Source organism: Mirounga leonina, unplaced genomic scaffold (genome assembly GCF_011800145.1).
Source record: "Mirounga leonina isolate KUSES-001 unplaced genomic scaffold, KU_Mleo_1.0 Mir_127, whole genome shotgun sequence".
Lineage (NCBI taxonomy): Eukaryota > Metazoa > Chordata > Mammalia > Carnivora > Phocidae > Mirounga > Mirounga leonina.
The window spans coordinates 79,879,525-79,896,573 of NW_023270316.1; the positions used below are offsets into that span (position 1 = coordinate 79,879,525).

The 17,049-nt window shown below is 38.4% G+C and overlaps 1 protein-coding gene across 11 annotated transcripts in view; it reads left to right on the forward strand.

The window, feature by feature from the left end:
* Positions 1 to 16,820, forward strand: part of ZMYM5 (zinc finger MYM-type containing 5) — a 36,159-nt gene extending 19,339 nt beyond the window's left edge. For 6 of the 11 annotated variants that reach the window (XM_035003752.1, XM_035003753.1, XM_035003755.1 and 3 more), the window contains exons 5-8: positions 2,490 to 2,775; positions 3,809 to 3,968; positions 5,378 to 5,590; positions 15,067 to 16,820. In XM_035003752.1, coding sequence (XP_034859643.1) covers positions 2,490 to 2,775; positions 3,809 to 3,968; positions 5,378 to 5,590; positions 15,067 to 15,825 — 1,418 coding nt within the window. In that variant the 3' untranslated portion in view covers positions 15,826 to 16,820. Of the gene's footprint in view, positions 1 to 2,489; positions 2,776 to 3,808; positions 3,969 to 5,377; positions 5,591 to 9,597; positions 9,647 to 9,879; positions 10,541 to 15,066 lie in introns of those variants that run through there. The other 5 variants (XM_035003757.1, XM_035003758.1, XM_035003760.1 and 2 more) reach the window with 5 other exon arrangements.
* The last annotated feature ends 229 nt before the right edge of the window (positions 16,821 to 17,049 follow it).

Below are 17,049 nucleotides of genomic sequence, written 5' to 3' on the forward strand. Positions count from 1 at the left end.
TAAGAAATAAAGGTATCTTGAAATAGGACAGAAAAATAGAAGCAGTAGGTAGGAATTTAGAAATGAAAATATAGTTGTCAGTGTTAATACTGTGAGAGGCCTTTGGGGCTGTGATAGGTGGAGGCGGCAATAGACCTCTTGCTAATGACAAAAGCTATTCTTTTTTAAGATTTATTTATTTATTTTAGAGAGCAAGTGCCTGACTGGGGGGAGGGGAAGAGAGACAGAACCTTTAAGCAAACTCCCCGCTGAGCTCGAAACCTGACCTGGGGCTGGATCCTACCACCCATGAGATCACGACCTGAGGCGAAATCAAGAGTTGGACGCTCAACCCAACTGACCCACCCAGGCCCCCCTACAAAAGCTGTTTTTGAAGATAGTGATAGGATAATTCAGTACTCTGGGGCCTCAAAGCTTTCACCATCTTGCAAGAGTTAGAAATGTAGAACCTCAGGCCCCTCCCTAGAACTATTGATTTTGAATGAATGAATTTATATACATATATATGTAATTGCATTTTTAATGTATTTAATGTAAATGTATTTTTAAGTAATCTCTACACCCATGACGGGGCTCGAGTTCACAAGCCTGAGATCAAAAGTCACATGCTCTACCAACTGTGACAGTCAGGCACCCCTAGAATCTCTGTTTAAACAAGATTCCCAAATGATCTCATGCATGTTAAAGTTTGAGAAACATTGTTACCTGTATATTTTGATGCTAACAATAATATATGATGGAGGAGTCCCTGTGTGAAGTTAGGAAAGCTGAGTCTTCCCAGATTAACCCATCTCTTATATTAATGATTATGGAATAATATTTAGAAGGCTGGGAAGGAATTGTAGAAAGAGTTGCTTTAAAAAGTGGAGTGGGGAGTGCCTGGGTGGCTCAGTTGGTTAGTCTGCCTTTGGCTGAGGTTATGATCCCAGAGTCCTGGGATTGAGCCCTACTTCAGGCTCCCTGCTCAATGGGGAGTCTTCTTCTTTCTCTCCCTCTGCCCCCACCACTCCCACCCCCCGCTGGTGCTCTCTCTCTCAAATAAATAAAATCTTTAAAAAAAAAGTGTTTTGGAGTGGTGCCTGAGTGGTACCTTAGTTGGTAGAGCATGCAGCTCTTGGTCTTGGGATCATGAGTTCAAGTCCCACATTGGAGCTTACTTAAAATGAACAAATAAAAAGTATTTTGGGGGCACCTGGGTGGGTCAGTCAGTTAAGAGCCTGCCTTCGGCTCAGGTCATGATCCCAGGGACATCCGGTTCCCCCTGCTTAGCGGGGAGTCTGCTTCTCTCTCTGCCTGCTGCTTCTCCTGCTTGTGTGCGCGCTCTCTCTGTCAAATAAATAAAATCTTGGGGAAAAATATTTTGGAGGAAAGTATACTGATGTTCTTTTTCTTTTTAAGATTTTATTTATTTAATTTTAGAAATATCTCAAGTGGCAAGAGGAGCAGAGGAAGAGGGACAAGCAGACTCCATGCTGAGCACAGAGGCTGACTGGGGGCTTGATCCCACCACCCTAAGATCATGACCTAAGCTGAAATCGAGTCGGAGGCTTAGCTGACTGAGCCACTCAGGCACCCCCTGATATTCTTCATATTACTTGAAATACACAGAATACGTGGATTGATTGTTTAAAGGGAATAAATATGATAAAGCAAAAATCATAAAATAGTATAGAATCTATTTGTTGGGCATATGAGTGTTCACTGTAAAATTCTTTGACTTTTATATGCTTTAAATTTTTCATAATAAAATATTAGGAATATGAAAATGGGCATCATATACCAGATTCTGTAGTTATCTTTGATTTGCATATTTGCTTTACTTTATAATATATTAATACTTTCCTCTTTAAGAAGATAAAGTGGCTAATATTTTTTTGAAAGGGCCCCATGTACCAAACATAGTGCTTTTACTATATGCATTATCTCATTTAGTCTTCATAACACTCTGATGAGTTAGGTATCATTGCCAGTTTGTAGCTGAGAAAACCAACAAAACAATTTAATATACTTGTAAGCTTAGGAGATGCATTTTGAACCTGGGGTCTCTGACTTAAGAGATGATGATTACCGCATTACCTGATTCAAGGGTCACCATGTATATTTTTGGCACGATAAGAGTATCGTTCACTGTGAAGACAAAGTGGAGGGGCGCCTGGGTGCCTCAATCGGTTAAGCATCCGACTCTTGATTTCGGCTCAGGTCATGATCTCAAGGTCAAGAGATCGAGTGTGTCGTCCCCCCCACCCCCACCCCCAGTCAGGCTCCTCGCTGGTCTTGGAGCCTGCTTAAGATTCTCTCTCTCTAAAAAAAAGAATACAAAGTGGAACATTTCCCTGGAATTGTGCAACAGGGCTACCTGGCATTAACCACTTGCTTATGGGGCTGCGTCATTATTCTCTTAAACTTATGCAAAATGAAAATTTAACATATTTTTCTGATGTGAACTTTGAATTGTTCCATGACTTTTTCTTGTGTGTTTTGTTTTTAAGATTCTTGGATCTCCCAGTCAGCATCATTTCCCCGTAATCAGAAACAGCCAGGGGTGGATTCTTTATCACCAGTGGTCTCCCTTCCTAAACAGATTTTCCAGTCTTCAGTCCAACAGCAACTTACAAAACCAGCTAAAATCACTTGTGCACACTGCAGAAAACCTTTACAGAAGGGACAGACAGCTTATCAACGAAAAGGATCGGCTCACCTCTTTTGTTCTACCACCTGCCTTTCTTCCTTCTCTCATAAGTGCACTCCAAAGAAACGCAACGTAATAAGTAAAAAGTAAGCCGTACTTTTCAACATGCTTGAATACTGGCAATATAGATATGTGTTGAATGTAATTGGAGAGCTGCATAGATTTCATGGATACAGTTGTTGCAAAGGTATCTTCAAGGTTTTTGAGCTTGAGTTACCCTAGCGTGTATCAGAGCTATAGGTTCATTTGTACTGTCATTTTTTTTTCTTTTTTTATTAACATATGATGTATTATTTGTTTCAGGGGTACAGGTCTGTGATTCATCAGTCTTACACAAGTCATAGCGTTCACCATAGCACATGCCCTCCCCAGTCTCCATCACCCAACCACCCCATCCCTCCCACCCCCCTCTGCTCAGCAACCCCCAATTTGTTTCCTGAGATTGAGTCTCTTATGGTTTGTCTCCCTCTGTGGTTTCGTCTTGTTTCATTTTTTCCTCTCTTCCCCTATGATCCTCTGCCTTGTTTCTCAAATTCCACCATATCAGTGAGATCATATGATAATTGTCTTTCTCTGATTGACTTACTTCGCTTAGCATAATACCCTCTACTTCCATCCACGTCATTGCAAATGGCAAGATTTCATTTTTTTTTGATGGCTGCATAATATTCCTGTGTGTGTGTGTGTGTGTGTTTGTGTATACCACATCTTCTTTATCCATTCATCTTGTACTGTCCTTATTCTTGGCAAGAAATGGAATGTAGATATAGAAATAAATTGACCCTCTCCCTGCCACTGTTTTCGCCTCATCCCTTCCCCAGCTTTTACCTTAGGTCTTGCAAGTTGCTGCCACCCTTTTTGAATGCTTCAAAAAGTCATAATAACTTATGACAAGGTTCTTGTGCTATAAAATGTTTTTATCTCCAAATCATCTCTTGCCATATTAATTAGGAACTCTTGACAGTGAAACCAAAAAAGTGGGTTTTGTTAGATCCAAAAATTATAGTTGATTCCTAGGATTAAATCATGAAAAAAAGCAAAAATGTTGTTTATTGTTCATATATTTGATTTTTATTAGAATGCAATATTCTTAAATGATGTCTGTCCCTTTTGTTTCAGAGATGTACCTACAAAAAGGGCTACTAACGTTCCTCAAGTTGAGTCAAGAGAATCCTCCCAAGAATTTTGTAGTACGTCTTTGCCTCCCTATGAAGACAACCAGAATCTTAGAAAAAGAATTAATAAATCAAGATGTATAATCTGTAGTAAACTAACAGAGGTCTGGACTTTCATATCTTATTTCAGTTATTATCTACGTTTTTTTGTTTTTTTTTTTTTCGTAAAGATTTTATTTATTTATTTGAGAGAGAATGAGATAGAGAGCATGAGAGGGGGGAGGGTCAGAGGGAGAAGCAGACTCCCTGCTTAGCAGGGAGCCCGATGCGGGATTCGATCCCAGGACTCCAGGATCATGACCCGAGCCGAAGGCAGTCGCTTAACCAACTGAGCCACCCAGGCGCCCCGTTATTATCTAGGTTAACAGGGATAATTTTAACTTTTCAGTGTTATTATATGCTCTGCCATCTACATAATACACATGTCCTGGATCTACACAATGAAGTTAAAGGGAATGATAAGGATATGTTCAAACTAACTCTCTTAGGAACAGATATCCCATTTGCATGCTATGGAAAGTACACAGCTATTTCCATGAAATTAGATCTACTCCTACACAAAGCAGTAGTTCTCTGGTGAATTTTGTTCTTACTAGCCACTCTAAATAAAAGTGTAGGTTCAGGATGCAAAGGATGCAACCAATCCTGGTACAAGAATATGTAGAACAAGTAGAGTTAAGTGTGCTGGTACCCTCACATTTCTTAAGTGGTATTACCATCTTTCCAGTTGCTCAAAGAAGAAACATTCATACAGGAAGTCTTCACTTAACACAGTTCTTGGTGACTGAATTTGGTGTTTCCCAGAGCCTTGCAAATTGAAGATACAATTTTATCTCAGTTACCACAGAACTGGGCAAAGCAAGAACTACCTTACTTGTGTATATACAGACACCATCCCGAATATGGTAATATTATTCTTGTAGCCCCTCCCATAAATTTTCTAGGGCAATGAAGTTTATAATACCAGAAATTCCCAATCCATTTCTTTTAAGCAGGTCATATTAAAGTCTTCTAAACCAGTTCATTTCCTCTAGTTCTTAAGTGTCTCTGGGGAAGTTATTACTGATTTTACAGGTTTTTTTGTTCTGTGAATCTATGAATAAAATGAAAGAATGATTTACAAAGAAATCAGAGATAAAAATGTAAGAGTAACAAAATGTGCTTATTAGTCTTTTCCCTGAATATGTCTTCCACGGAGAAATCACTGGAGGTTGGTTTTTGAGGGTGTGTGTGTTTTGTTTTTTTTTTTTAATTTTATTTATTTGAGAGAGAGAGAGAATGAGAGAGAGCACATGAGAGGGGGGAGGGTCAGAGGGAGAAGCAGACTCCCTGCCAAGCAGGGAGCCCGATGCGGGACTCGATCCAGGGACTCCAGGATCATGACCTGAGCCGAAGGCAGTCGCTTAACCAACTGAGCCACCCAGGCGCCCTGTGTGTGTTTTTTTTAAACTTTCTCTTCACTTACTGTGCTAATCTGACTCATTTATTTAATAAATTCTGGCTTTTCTTTTAGATTCGCCATGAAGTCAGCGTTAATAATGTAATACATAAACTGTGCAGTAACCAGTGCTTTAATAAGTACAGGTTGGCCAATGGACTAATAATGAATTGCTGTGAACAGTGTGGAGAGTATTTGCCCGGTAAAAGTTCTGGAAACAATGTCCTGATCATTGAAGGTCAGCAGACAAGATTTTGCTGCCAAGGTTGTGTTAATGAATATAAACAGGTAATTCTTTTCAATGCATTTTAAATGATCAAGTATACAATAGCTTCTGCCTGTTAGCTTACAATAATCAGGTTTATCTTAGAATCTCATTTAGTTCCGTTTTTGTCAATCTGTCATTAAGCTGTCCCATCTCAAATGAGTATTGAAATCAGTTTCATATTCTAAGCTAGTTTTCCTTCCTCTTCTATTTTGTAGAATAGTGTAGAGAATAGGTATTAACTTTTCTTAAATGTTTGGTAGAATTCATCTGTGAACTCAGTCCTGGACTTTGTTTAGAGTTTTTTGATTACTGATTCAGTTTTGGAAGATTATGTTTCTGGGAATTTACCCATTTCTTCTAGGTTGTCCATATGTTGGCATATAATTTTTCATAATATCCTCTTAGAATCTTTTGTGTTTCTGTAGTGTCATTATTTTTTCTCCATTTCTGATTTTATTTGGGTGTTCTTTTTTTCTTGATGAGTGGCTAATGGTTTATCAGTTATTCTGTTTTATCTTTTCAAATGGTCTTTTCTATTGTTTTTTTAATCTCTGAAATCATTTATACTCTCTTGTTATTTTCTTCTTTCTACTGGCTTTGGACTTGCTTTTTTTCTAGCTCTTTTAGGTGTACAGTTAGATTGTTTGAGATTTGTTTTGCTTTTTAAAGTAGGCCTGTGTTGCTATAAACTTCCCTCTTAGAACTGCTTTTTGCTGTGTCCCAAAGATTTTGGACCTTCACATTTTCATTTTCATTTGTCTCCATGTATTTTTTTTTTTTAATTTTCTCTCATTTCTTCATTGACCCATTCGTTGATTGTTTAGTAGAATGTTTTTTAGCCTCCATGTGTTTGTTTTTTCCCATTTTTTTCTTATACTTGATTTGTAGTTTCACACTCTTGTTATCAATAAGGAAAGATGCTTGATATGATTTCAGTCTTAAATTTATTGAGACTTATTTTGTGGTCTAACATGTGATCTGTCCAAGCGAGTGTTCTGTGTGCACTTGAAAAGAATGTATTCTGCTGGTTTTGGATGGAATGTTCTGTATATGCATATATACATATACATATACATACATACATATATATGTATATATGTATATATATATAAATGTTTAGTCGTCTGGTCTAATGTGTCATTCAAAGCCACAGTTTTGTTGTTGTTTTTTTTTTTAAGATTTTATTTATTTATTTGACAGACACAGCGAGAGAGGGAACACAAGCAGGGGGAGTGGGAGAGGGAGAAGCAGGCTCTCCGCCGAGCAGGGAGCCTGATGCGGGGCTCGATCCCAGGACCCTGGGATCATGACCTGAGCCGAAGGCAGACGCTTAATGACTGAGCCACCCAGGTGCCCAAAGCCACAGTTTTCTTACTGATTTGCAGTCTAGATGATTTATCCATTGATGCAAGTGAGGTGTTAATGTCCCCTCTATTACTCTTATTACTGTCAGTTTCTCCTTTATGTCTGTTAACATTTGCTTTATGTATTTAGGTGCTCCTGTGTTTGGTGCATAGATATTTACAATTGTATGTCCTCTCTTGCTCTCTTCCCTTGTGGTTTGATGGATTTCTTTAATGTTATGCTTGGATTCCTTTCTCTTTATTTTTTGTGTATAACAGGTTTTTGGTTTGTGGTTACCATTGGGTTCATATATAACATCTACTCTGTATAGCAGTCTCTTAAGTTGATGGTTGCTTTATTTCAAACGCATTCTGAAGACACTACATTTTTACTACCCTTTCCACATTTTATGTATATGATGTCATTTTATTTACATCCTTTTATTTTGTGTATTCCTAAACTAATTTTTGTAGATATAATAGATTTTACTACTTTTGTGTTTTAATCTCCATACTGGCTTCATAAGTGATTAATCTACTACCTTTACTATATATTACTATATATTTTACCTGTGAAATTTTTTCTTTTCATAATTTTCTGTGATTTATGGCCTTTTCTTTCCAGTCAAAGAATTCCCTTTAACATTTCTTATGGGGCGCCTGGGTGGCTTAGTTAAGCCTCTGACTCTTGGTTTCAGCTAAAGTTTTGATCTCGTGATCTCAGGGTCCTGGGATCAAGTCCCGTGTCAGGCTGCGTGCTCAGCTGAGTCTGCTTCCCCTCTCTCTTTCTCTCCCTCTCCCCCAACACGTGCACACACACACTCTCTAAAATAAATAAATAAATCTTTAAAAGAAAGAATTCCTGGAGTGCTTGGGTGGCTTAGTCAGTCCCTGCTCAGCAGGGAGTCTGCTTCTCCCTCTCCCTCTGCCCCTCCTCTCTGCTCATGTGCGCGCTCTCTCTCTCTCTCTCTCTCTCTGTGTCTTGCTCTCTTTTTCTCAAATAAATAAAATCTTTAAAAAAAAAAATTCCCTTTAACATTTCTTGTAAGGCTGGTTTGGTGGTAATGAACTCCTTTAACTTTTGTCTGGGAAACTCTGTTTCTCCTATTCTGAATGATAATCTTGCTGGGTAAAGTATTCTTGGTTATAGGTTTCTTCTTTCAGCACTTTGAATATCTCATACCACTTTCTTTTGGTCTGCAAAGTTTCTGCTGAAAAATCAGCTGATAGCCTTCGGTTTCCCTTGTTTGTAACTATTTTCTCTTTTTTAAAAATTCTGTATTTATCATTACTTTTTGCCATTTTCATTATTATGTGTCTTGGCATGGACCTTCTTGGGTTCATCTTGTTAGGGGCTCTCTGTGCTTCCTAAACCTGTTTCCTTCCCCAGATGAGGGATGTTTTCAGCTATTACTTAATTGAAATGTTTCTTTCTGGCATCCTTATACTGCAAATGCTATTCTGCTTAATGATGTTGCAGAGTTCCCTTAACCTGTTCTCACTTTTTATTCTTTTTTCCTTTTTGCTGTTTAGCTTGAATGATTGCCAGTATTCTTCCATATTGCTGATCTGTTCTTCTACTTCCTCTCATTTGCTGTTGATTCCCTCTATTTCAGTTACTGAATTCTTCAGCTCTGACTGGTTCTTTCTTGTATTTTCTGTCTCTTTGTTCAAGTTCTGATTCATCTACTCTTTTCTCAAGTCCAGTGAGTAGTATCTTTATGATCATTACTTTGAATTCTTCCTCAGGCAAATTGCTTATCTCCATTTCATTTAGCTTTTTTATTGTAATTTTGTCCTGTTCTTTCCTTTGGGCCATATTCCTCTGTGTTTGTTTCTCCATATTAAGAAAGTCACCTATATCTCCTGGTCTTGAAAATGGTGGCCTTATGTAGAAGTCCTGTGGTGCCCTATAACACAGTCTTTCCTAGTCACCAGAACCAAATGCTCCAGGTGTGTCCCTTGTGTGGGGTGCTTGCGCCCTCCTATTGTAACTGAGCCACGATTGCCTTCAGTTCAGCCACTTATAATGACTCACTTTGTTTGCTGTGGGTGCAGTGGGCAGGGTTTGCTCCGGGTGCTATTGAGGAACCTGTCATGGCTGCTGCAGGCGGCTATTGTGGTCTCATTGGTGGATGGGGAAGCCGTCAGCCTAGCAGTCTGCAGTTAGCCTTTCTGACACAGCTATAGGTGCATCAAAGGGCAAGTCTTGCTCCCTGTGCAGCCAGCTAAGGTTCCCAGCTACAAGAACTGCACGCATGGTGTGTGGGCTTATTTCCCCCCACTTTCCCAGTGCGGGAATCACTTTAGAGTGGCACCAGTCCCAGCTAAGGCTGCCAGGTTGGATGGGGCAGGGTACACAGTGCTAGCAAAGTAGATGGAGAGTGTTTGTGTTGGCTCTTGCAAGTGACCAGTTAGTTATATAGGCTGGGGGTGGGAGGGAATGGTACCCACTAGCACTTTTCTTAGAGTAATCTGCAGATCCTGCCCGTTTGGCACACCTTCTAAAACAAGTCAATAAATCTTCATGTATACCTCAGGTGCTTTTAAAACTGCTACTTCTCTTCTGTGTCTCAGGTTGTTATTTAGTATGCTGGCACTTTAAGGATGAGCACTCAGTTTCCTGTTGCCTTCCAGCTATCCCAGAGTTAAGCCCACTGATTTTTTTTTTTTTTTTTTTAAAGGCAGAGGCGTTTATTCAAGCAGAGATGAGCCAGACACAGACACAACATGGTAGGAATACAGGGGGTCAGGGTCAGGATATAGGAGCATACCCTCACTCTGTGGCCAGACACCCCAAGAGGGTGTAGTGAGGGGGGGGGACAGGGCTGGTGAGCCCTATCACGAAGACCACCACAGCCCCCTCCCCTGGGAGGGACCTTTCCCACCCTACTGAAGGGGGGGGGTGTGCAAGGAAAGGGGCCTAGTCCTATAGTAGTTCATATAAGTGTCACTGGTTTTTAAAGCTTCTGGAGTTAAGCCCTGCTGGTTTTCAAAGCTACACATTACAGCAATTCATCTTCCCAGCGCAGATCCCCAGTGCCAAGAGTGTCCTGTGTGGAGTCTGAGCCTCTCTTCTTCATGCTTGTGGGTGTCTCTCCTTGTTGTGGTTAGTTACACCAGGTATTTGGTTCTCGGGTACATCTTTTTTCAGTGTGGACTTTTCTCTCTGATTATCCAGTCTGTTCTGTCAGTCTTTAGGTCATTTTCAGTTAGTGTGTTAGGTATAGCTGTTTTCTTGTGTCCGTGGATCAAGGTGAGCTCAAGACCCTCCTACTCTGCTATCTTCCACCATTTGGTACCATATCATTTTAATGGGAAAAGTAAGAACTTTTTAACAAGTAGTGCTAGGATGGATTTTTGGTTGTTTGGAAATAAATGCGCCTTGACCTCATTTTTTTTCCATACAAAAAAATTTATTCAATAAATGTAAAACCAGGAATGTTCTTAACCCCCATTTCATTGGATAAGGATTTAAGTGATTAGTTTAAGGGAAAATAACCCTGAAGTGTGCAAAGCTTATTAAACAGTAGAAGAAACAATAGGTGTCTATAGTTAACTTTTAAGTTTTTAAAAGGAAGGCTTATTTATGTTATCTTTATTTTCTTTATATACACCATACCTCTTTTTTTTTTAAGATTTTATTTATTTAACGGAGAGAGAGTGAGTACAAGCAGGGGGAGCGGCAGGCAGAGGGAGAGGGAGAAGCAGACTTCCCGCCAAGCAGGGAGCCCGATGCGGGGCTGGATCCCAGGACCCTGGGATCATGACCTGAGCTGAAGGCAGACTCTTAACAACTGAGCCACCCAGGCGCCCCTACAAGTATTTTTTTTAAATGGATGATTTACTTGTAACTGCTTAGACCATGACTTTTTACTAAGTTAAAGGCAGTGAGCTCATAAACGGATATAATGCATATCATCTGAAGAGCATGAAACTTACACATAGATAACCCACTTTTTACTCCTAAATGAACACCAAAGGAAGTAAAAACAAGAAAATACACATAGTCAAAATAGGCAGCAATTATATATCCAGACTTTGTTGAATTACTATATTGTCTGCCACTCTGATCCCCAAAAGAAAGTCTCTCCATTCTACCATGTATATCTCAGTGATGCAAAATAGCTCATAAACAGTTGGCAGATACAAGAATGATATTTCCAGGGGCTCTTGGGTGGCTTAGTTGGTTGAGCGTCTGCCTTTGGCTCAGGTCCTGATCCCAAGACGGAGTCTTGCATTAGGCTCCCTGCTCAGCGGGGAGCCTGCTTCTCCCTCTGCCCTTCCCCCCTGCTTGTGCACACTCTCTCTCTGTCAAATAAATAAAATCTTTAAAAAAAAAAAAGATATTTCCATATATTATAGAAGTTTTATAAATGTACCTCCCCCACCACCATCACATTAATGGTTAGTGTCAGGCCTTTTCACAGTAGAAAGTCTTAGTAATATAAGAAGACTTTAAGGAAAAACTGAAATCTTGCAGTTAATGGTTTATCTGAGAAAAGCATACACAGTAATTAAATGCAGAGATTGAATCTTTTTTTTAAAGATTTTATTTATTTATTTGAGAGAGAGAGAATGAGAGACAGCATGAGAGGGAGGAGGGTCAGAGGGAGAAGCAGAGATTGAATCTTGATCTTACCCAATGACCTAACCAGGGGTCATTTTTTCCCCCTAAGGACATTTGGCAACATCTAAATATTTTTCATTATCACAGTTGGGGTAGTGCTGTTGGCATCCACTGGTTAGGGCCGAGGGATGATGGTAAACATCCTGCAATGCACAGGACAGTCCCTCACAATAAAGAATTATCGGGCGCCTGGGTGGCTCAGTTGGTTAGGCGACTGCCTTCAGCTCAGGTCATGATCCTGGAGTCCCCCGGGATCGAGTCCCGCATCGGGCTCCCTGCTCGGCAGGGAGTCTGCTTCTCCCTCTGACCCTCCCCCCTCTCATGCTCTCTCTCTCTCATTCTCTCTCTCAAATAAATAAATAAAATCTAAAATAAAATAAAATAAAATCTTTCTTTAAAAAAAAAAAAAAAACAATAAAGAATTATCTGGCCCAAGATGTCCATGGCGCCAAAGTTGAGAAATCCTACAACCAATGGATAAATAGATGGCTGGATGATACACATGGTAAATACAATGAGAAAGAAGAAAACTAAATTTCTTTTTTCCTCATTGAAAAGCCAATTTGTGATGCCTAAAACTGGGAGGAAAAGCCAGTAAATAGCGATACAAACATGTTACTTTGAGATTTGGACGTAAACACCAAATGAATCAGCTAATAGAGTTAAAAGTGATTAACTTCTGGGAAAGAAGAAATGGGTAAAGGTGGTTGGAGAGTGCTATTTGTTTTAATTAACCAGGTAAAACTAGTTGTTGCTTTATATTAAATGTATATTCAATTTTGATTGAATAAAACCTTTACAATATGTTAAAGATACTGAAGTTCAGATAGTGTCCTACCCAAAGTCACATAGCTAGATTTGACCTTACATCTAAAAACCCTAGTTTGCTCTATTGAATCTGACATGAATATTTAATTATACATGTGCCTTATCTCCCTTAATAAGCTGTAGGTTCCCTGAGGCCAGGATCTATATCTGATTCAATTTAGTAATCTTCAGAATAAGTAGCCTTCTATGTGGGGTGACTTAACCATCTCACTGGGACACTTCTGAGAGTGAAATGAGATTCTGTCAATAAATATAGTGCTCTTCATCTTGATACCTTTCTTTCCAGTGGTTTGTTTTGTTTTGTTTTGCCCTTCTGTTTTTTTAGAGGCTTTATAGTTAATTGGTGCCTGCCTCACCTGCTTTTTTTTACTTAGCTTCAGTTTTCACCCAGGTCATCAGTAAAAATGTTGGTTGTGAGAGATGTAGTATTGCACTAGAGTACTTTTGAACTTCATTTTCAGAGAATCTCAGATGAATGTCCCTGGAAAGATGCCTGAAGACACAGATAGGGAAAGATATAACCAGTTTAATCTTGGAACCTAGAATAGAAAGCAGAAAACCCATGAGCCTTTGGATCAGCCACCTTTGTCTTCTTCTTATCAGTTCTTGGTATTAGACCACATTCAGTAATTGTTAAATGATCACAGGTATCCTTGTTAGAGCTCATGCCCAGAATAATAGCTAACATGACTGTGGTGCCAGATACAGTTTTACATGTATTTTTGCATTTAATCATCTAAACAGCCTCCCTAGTTAGGTGCAGTCGATATCTTCATTTTATTGCCAAAGAAATTGAAGCATCAGTGGTCAAGTAACTTGCCCAAGGTCATACAGTTGGGACATGGCCCATCCATTGAGAATTATGACTATAACAAGTTGAATACCTGTTCATTACCAGGAAACTCAGGAAGGAGAAACAAGTCTAAACTTGGATTTGGTTATATAAAAAATAACACTAACTATAGTCATTGGCCTTCTGTTGGCTTTTTTATATGCTTTTCAATACAGTTTCATCCAATCCCATAGTTTTAATTAGTAGATTTTGATAACTTCCAAAATATATCTGTAGATAATATTTCCCTTTTTTTTGTTTTTTGTTTTTTGTTTTTAATTTTTTGTGTGTGTGTAGATATTTTTTTCAATTTTAGACTAGTATATCCATTTGTAATCTCCATTTGAATGTTCCACAAATCTCAAATTCCTTGTCTAAAACTGAAACTCCAAACCCGTTTTCGCTCTGTTTCCTGTATCAGTAAATGATCCCACCATTCAGTCAGATGCCCAGGCAGAAACTTAGGGTCATTCTTTACTCCTTCTTCTTCCTTGGCCTCCAGAGCCACTCAGTTAGCAGTAGTCCAGATATCTCTCAACTCTATCCTATCTCTACTCCTACAATCCTAGATATATAGCCACCATCATCTCTTGCCAGAATTAAACTACCACAGCTTCTGACTGTCTCTGTACCCTTGGTCTTCCTTACAGTTAGAAATCCATAATGCAATCAGCAAATCAGCAATCTTTCTAAGTATGAATTTGATTATGTTGCTCCTGCTTTTTTTACTTCAGTATGAATTTGATTATGTTGCTCCTGCTTTTTTTTACTTCATGCTGCATTGCAATGTTGCTTTCAGGGTTAAATCAAAACAAAGCTTTTAGTTGGTTTGTTTTTGTTTTTAAAATTTATTTATTTTAGAGGGGAGAAGGGCAGAGAGAGAGAGAATTTAAGCAGACTCTGCACTGAGAACGAAGCCCGACGCGGGGCTCGATCTCACAATACTGAGCTCATGACCTGAGAGTCAGGACACTTAACTGACTGAGCCACCCAGGCACCCCAAGACTCTTAGTTTTCTTAAACATTATCAAGTGCAGGGTTCCAGTTGTGGTGTATACAAAAATATTACAGCTAATAGGGTGCCATTCACATTGTATACATTTTTGTTATTTTGAATTTTATTGACTCTAAAATCAGTTATAAGTCTTATTATTAAATGGAATCATACAATAGTGATACTTTGTGACTGGCTTTCACATATCATACTGTTTTAAAGGTTCATCCATGTTGTAGCATATAACTTGTTTTTATCGCCAAGCAATATTCCATTGTATGGATAACACCCACATTTTGTATTTATCCATCAGTAATGGACATTTGAATTATTTCTAGTTTTTGGCTATTATGAATAATGTTGCTATGAACACTTTGTACAAATCTGTGTAGACCTACATTTTCATTCTGGTATTGGTGGGTCATATGGTAACTCTTAAGAAATTGCCAGACTGTTTTCCAAGGCACCTGTACCATTCTACATCTGCACTAGCACCTCAGGAAGGTTTCGATTTTTCCACATCTTTGCCAACACTTGACATTATATATCCTTTCATTATAGCCATCATAGTGGGTGTGAAGTGGTATGTGGTGGTCAGCTTTTCATGTGCTTATTGGGCATTTGTATATACATTAATTTCTTAACATTTTTTTAAGGATTTTCTTTCTTTATTTTGAGAGAGAAAGCACAAGCGGAGGGGAGGGGCAGAGGGAGAAGCAGGCTCCCTGCTTGGGAGCCCAACTCGGGGCTCGATCCTAGGACCCTGGGCTCATGACCTGAGCCAAGGGCAGATGCTTAACTGATTGAGCCATACAGGCGCCCCTCTTTTTAACAATTCTAAGATAAAGTTGTAATCTCTTTCTCCCTAGATGATGGAAACAAAATCAAAAAATTTGTCAGCATCAGAAAACAGAAAAAGGAATGCGGTTAGAGAAGAAGAAAATGAGAGAAAATTATATGGACCATCGAATACTCTTTTAGAAAAAAAAGAGGGAATACCAGAGAAAAAGGAAAAGACTTCAGAGCTACAGGTTTTGGCAGAATATAGCACAGATGCATCACTGATCAAGCAGGATGTGAATTTACCTTCTTCTTTGTTAACCATAGCTGATAAATTTCAAGAGCCACTGGAAGAGAAAAAATCAGAAGACTGCATTATATCAGTTGTACTTTCTACAGACCCAGGTACATGGCCCCGAATTTTGAATACTAAACAACGGGACATTCTTGTTGAAAACGATCCACCTCAAGTAAGAAATTTTAACTTTCCAAAAGACAATACAGGGAGGAAATTTTCAGAAACTTACTACACACGAATTCTTCCAAATGGTGATAAAACCACTAGATCCTGGTTACTTTATTCGACTTCAAAAGATTCTGTATTTTGTTTGTATTGCAAACTCTTTGGGGAAGGAAAAAATCAACTGAAGAATGAGAATGGGTGCAAAGATTGGCAGCATTTATCACATATTCTTAGCAAACATGAGGAAAGTGAAATGCATATCAACAATAGTGTTAAGTATTCAAAATTAAAATCTGATTTGAAAAAAAATAAAACTGTGGAATCTGCAGAACATGGATTACATGAGAATGAGAAAAATGATGGTGTGCTCTTGTTGTACACATAATATACCTGATGTGGTTCTTGACGTAATAGGGTCTTAAATTTATTCAGAAAAGATCTATACCCTAATGGTCAGTACCATTTTTGTTGGGAGGCTCCTATGACTTGCAGCAGTTCATTAGCAATAAGTATAATAGCAAATAAATAGTAAAGAATGTTTCTGTTCCAAATTCTAAAGCTAATTGGGTTCAGTAGTGATTAATGCAGATTTCAGTAAAGGCAGTTATTTTTTCATTCTGTGTGAATTCACACCTTTTACAATTGGCATTTGAGGACTAACATTTAACATGTTTGGTTAATTTTCTGTTCTGATTACTTTGAAAGGAGGAGAAAAAGGCTTCAATTTATCAATACTAGTTTGAACAAGATACTGTGTGACTATTCTCATTATTAAGGTAAAAACATTCAGAAACAGTTTGAGAGTAGAATGGAATCTGAAACTGCAGCTTTTTGCTATTAAACCAAATACCTGTGATTTATTCCTTTTGGGCAAAACATTTTTTTATTATTTGAGCAAAGCAGTATTATTTGTTACATTGTATTAAGGTGATTAATTTGCATTTTATTGGTCTTAATTTATAAATGTTTTTGCTCTTATTGTTGTGTGAGAACTATGGGAATAAAGAGTGTATACCTATTTTTATGTTAGTACAAATCTAAGAAATATTAAAAATATGTTAAGTCAACCTTTAGGTATTGTGGCAATTTTTTTTTCCTCTGAAGGAGACTACATGCTTAAATTTGAGAAATACACTAATGAAAATTAAGGATCTCTGTTTTTTCAAATGGTCACTATTCCTATCACTGTATTTAGTAATTCTCCCTTCTGATTTTGGAAATTGAAACCAACTTTATCATATATTAAATTCTTAACATATACCTGGGTTGTGTTTTCAAGCTGTGGAACAAAATGTCATATAAGCGATGACCAGAGCAGAACAAGGTGCATTCCCTTTGGTGGGGGGTGACACTAGGAGTACTTGTAGACTTTGTCAGTGATGCCAGTGCATAAAATTATTTTTAGAATACCTAGGAAAATCATTCTCATTAATTTATAACCATTTTGGTTTTTGACACTGGACCGTTTCAGTCTTTCGGAGTCGGATTTGAATGAAGCTTTGGGATGTTTCCAAAAATCCAGTTTACTCTTGGAGGCCTAAGAGGCTTCTCTAGGAATATAACACAGGTTTTGAAGTTCCTTTCCAAATGATTAATGGGCCCATTATTT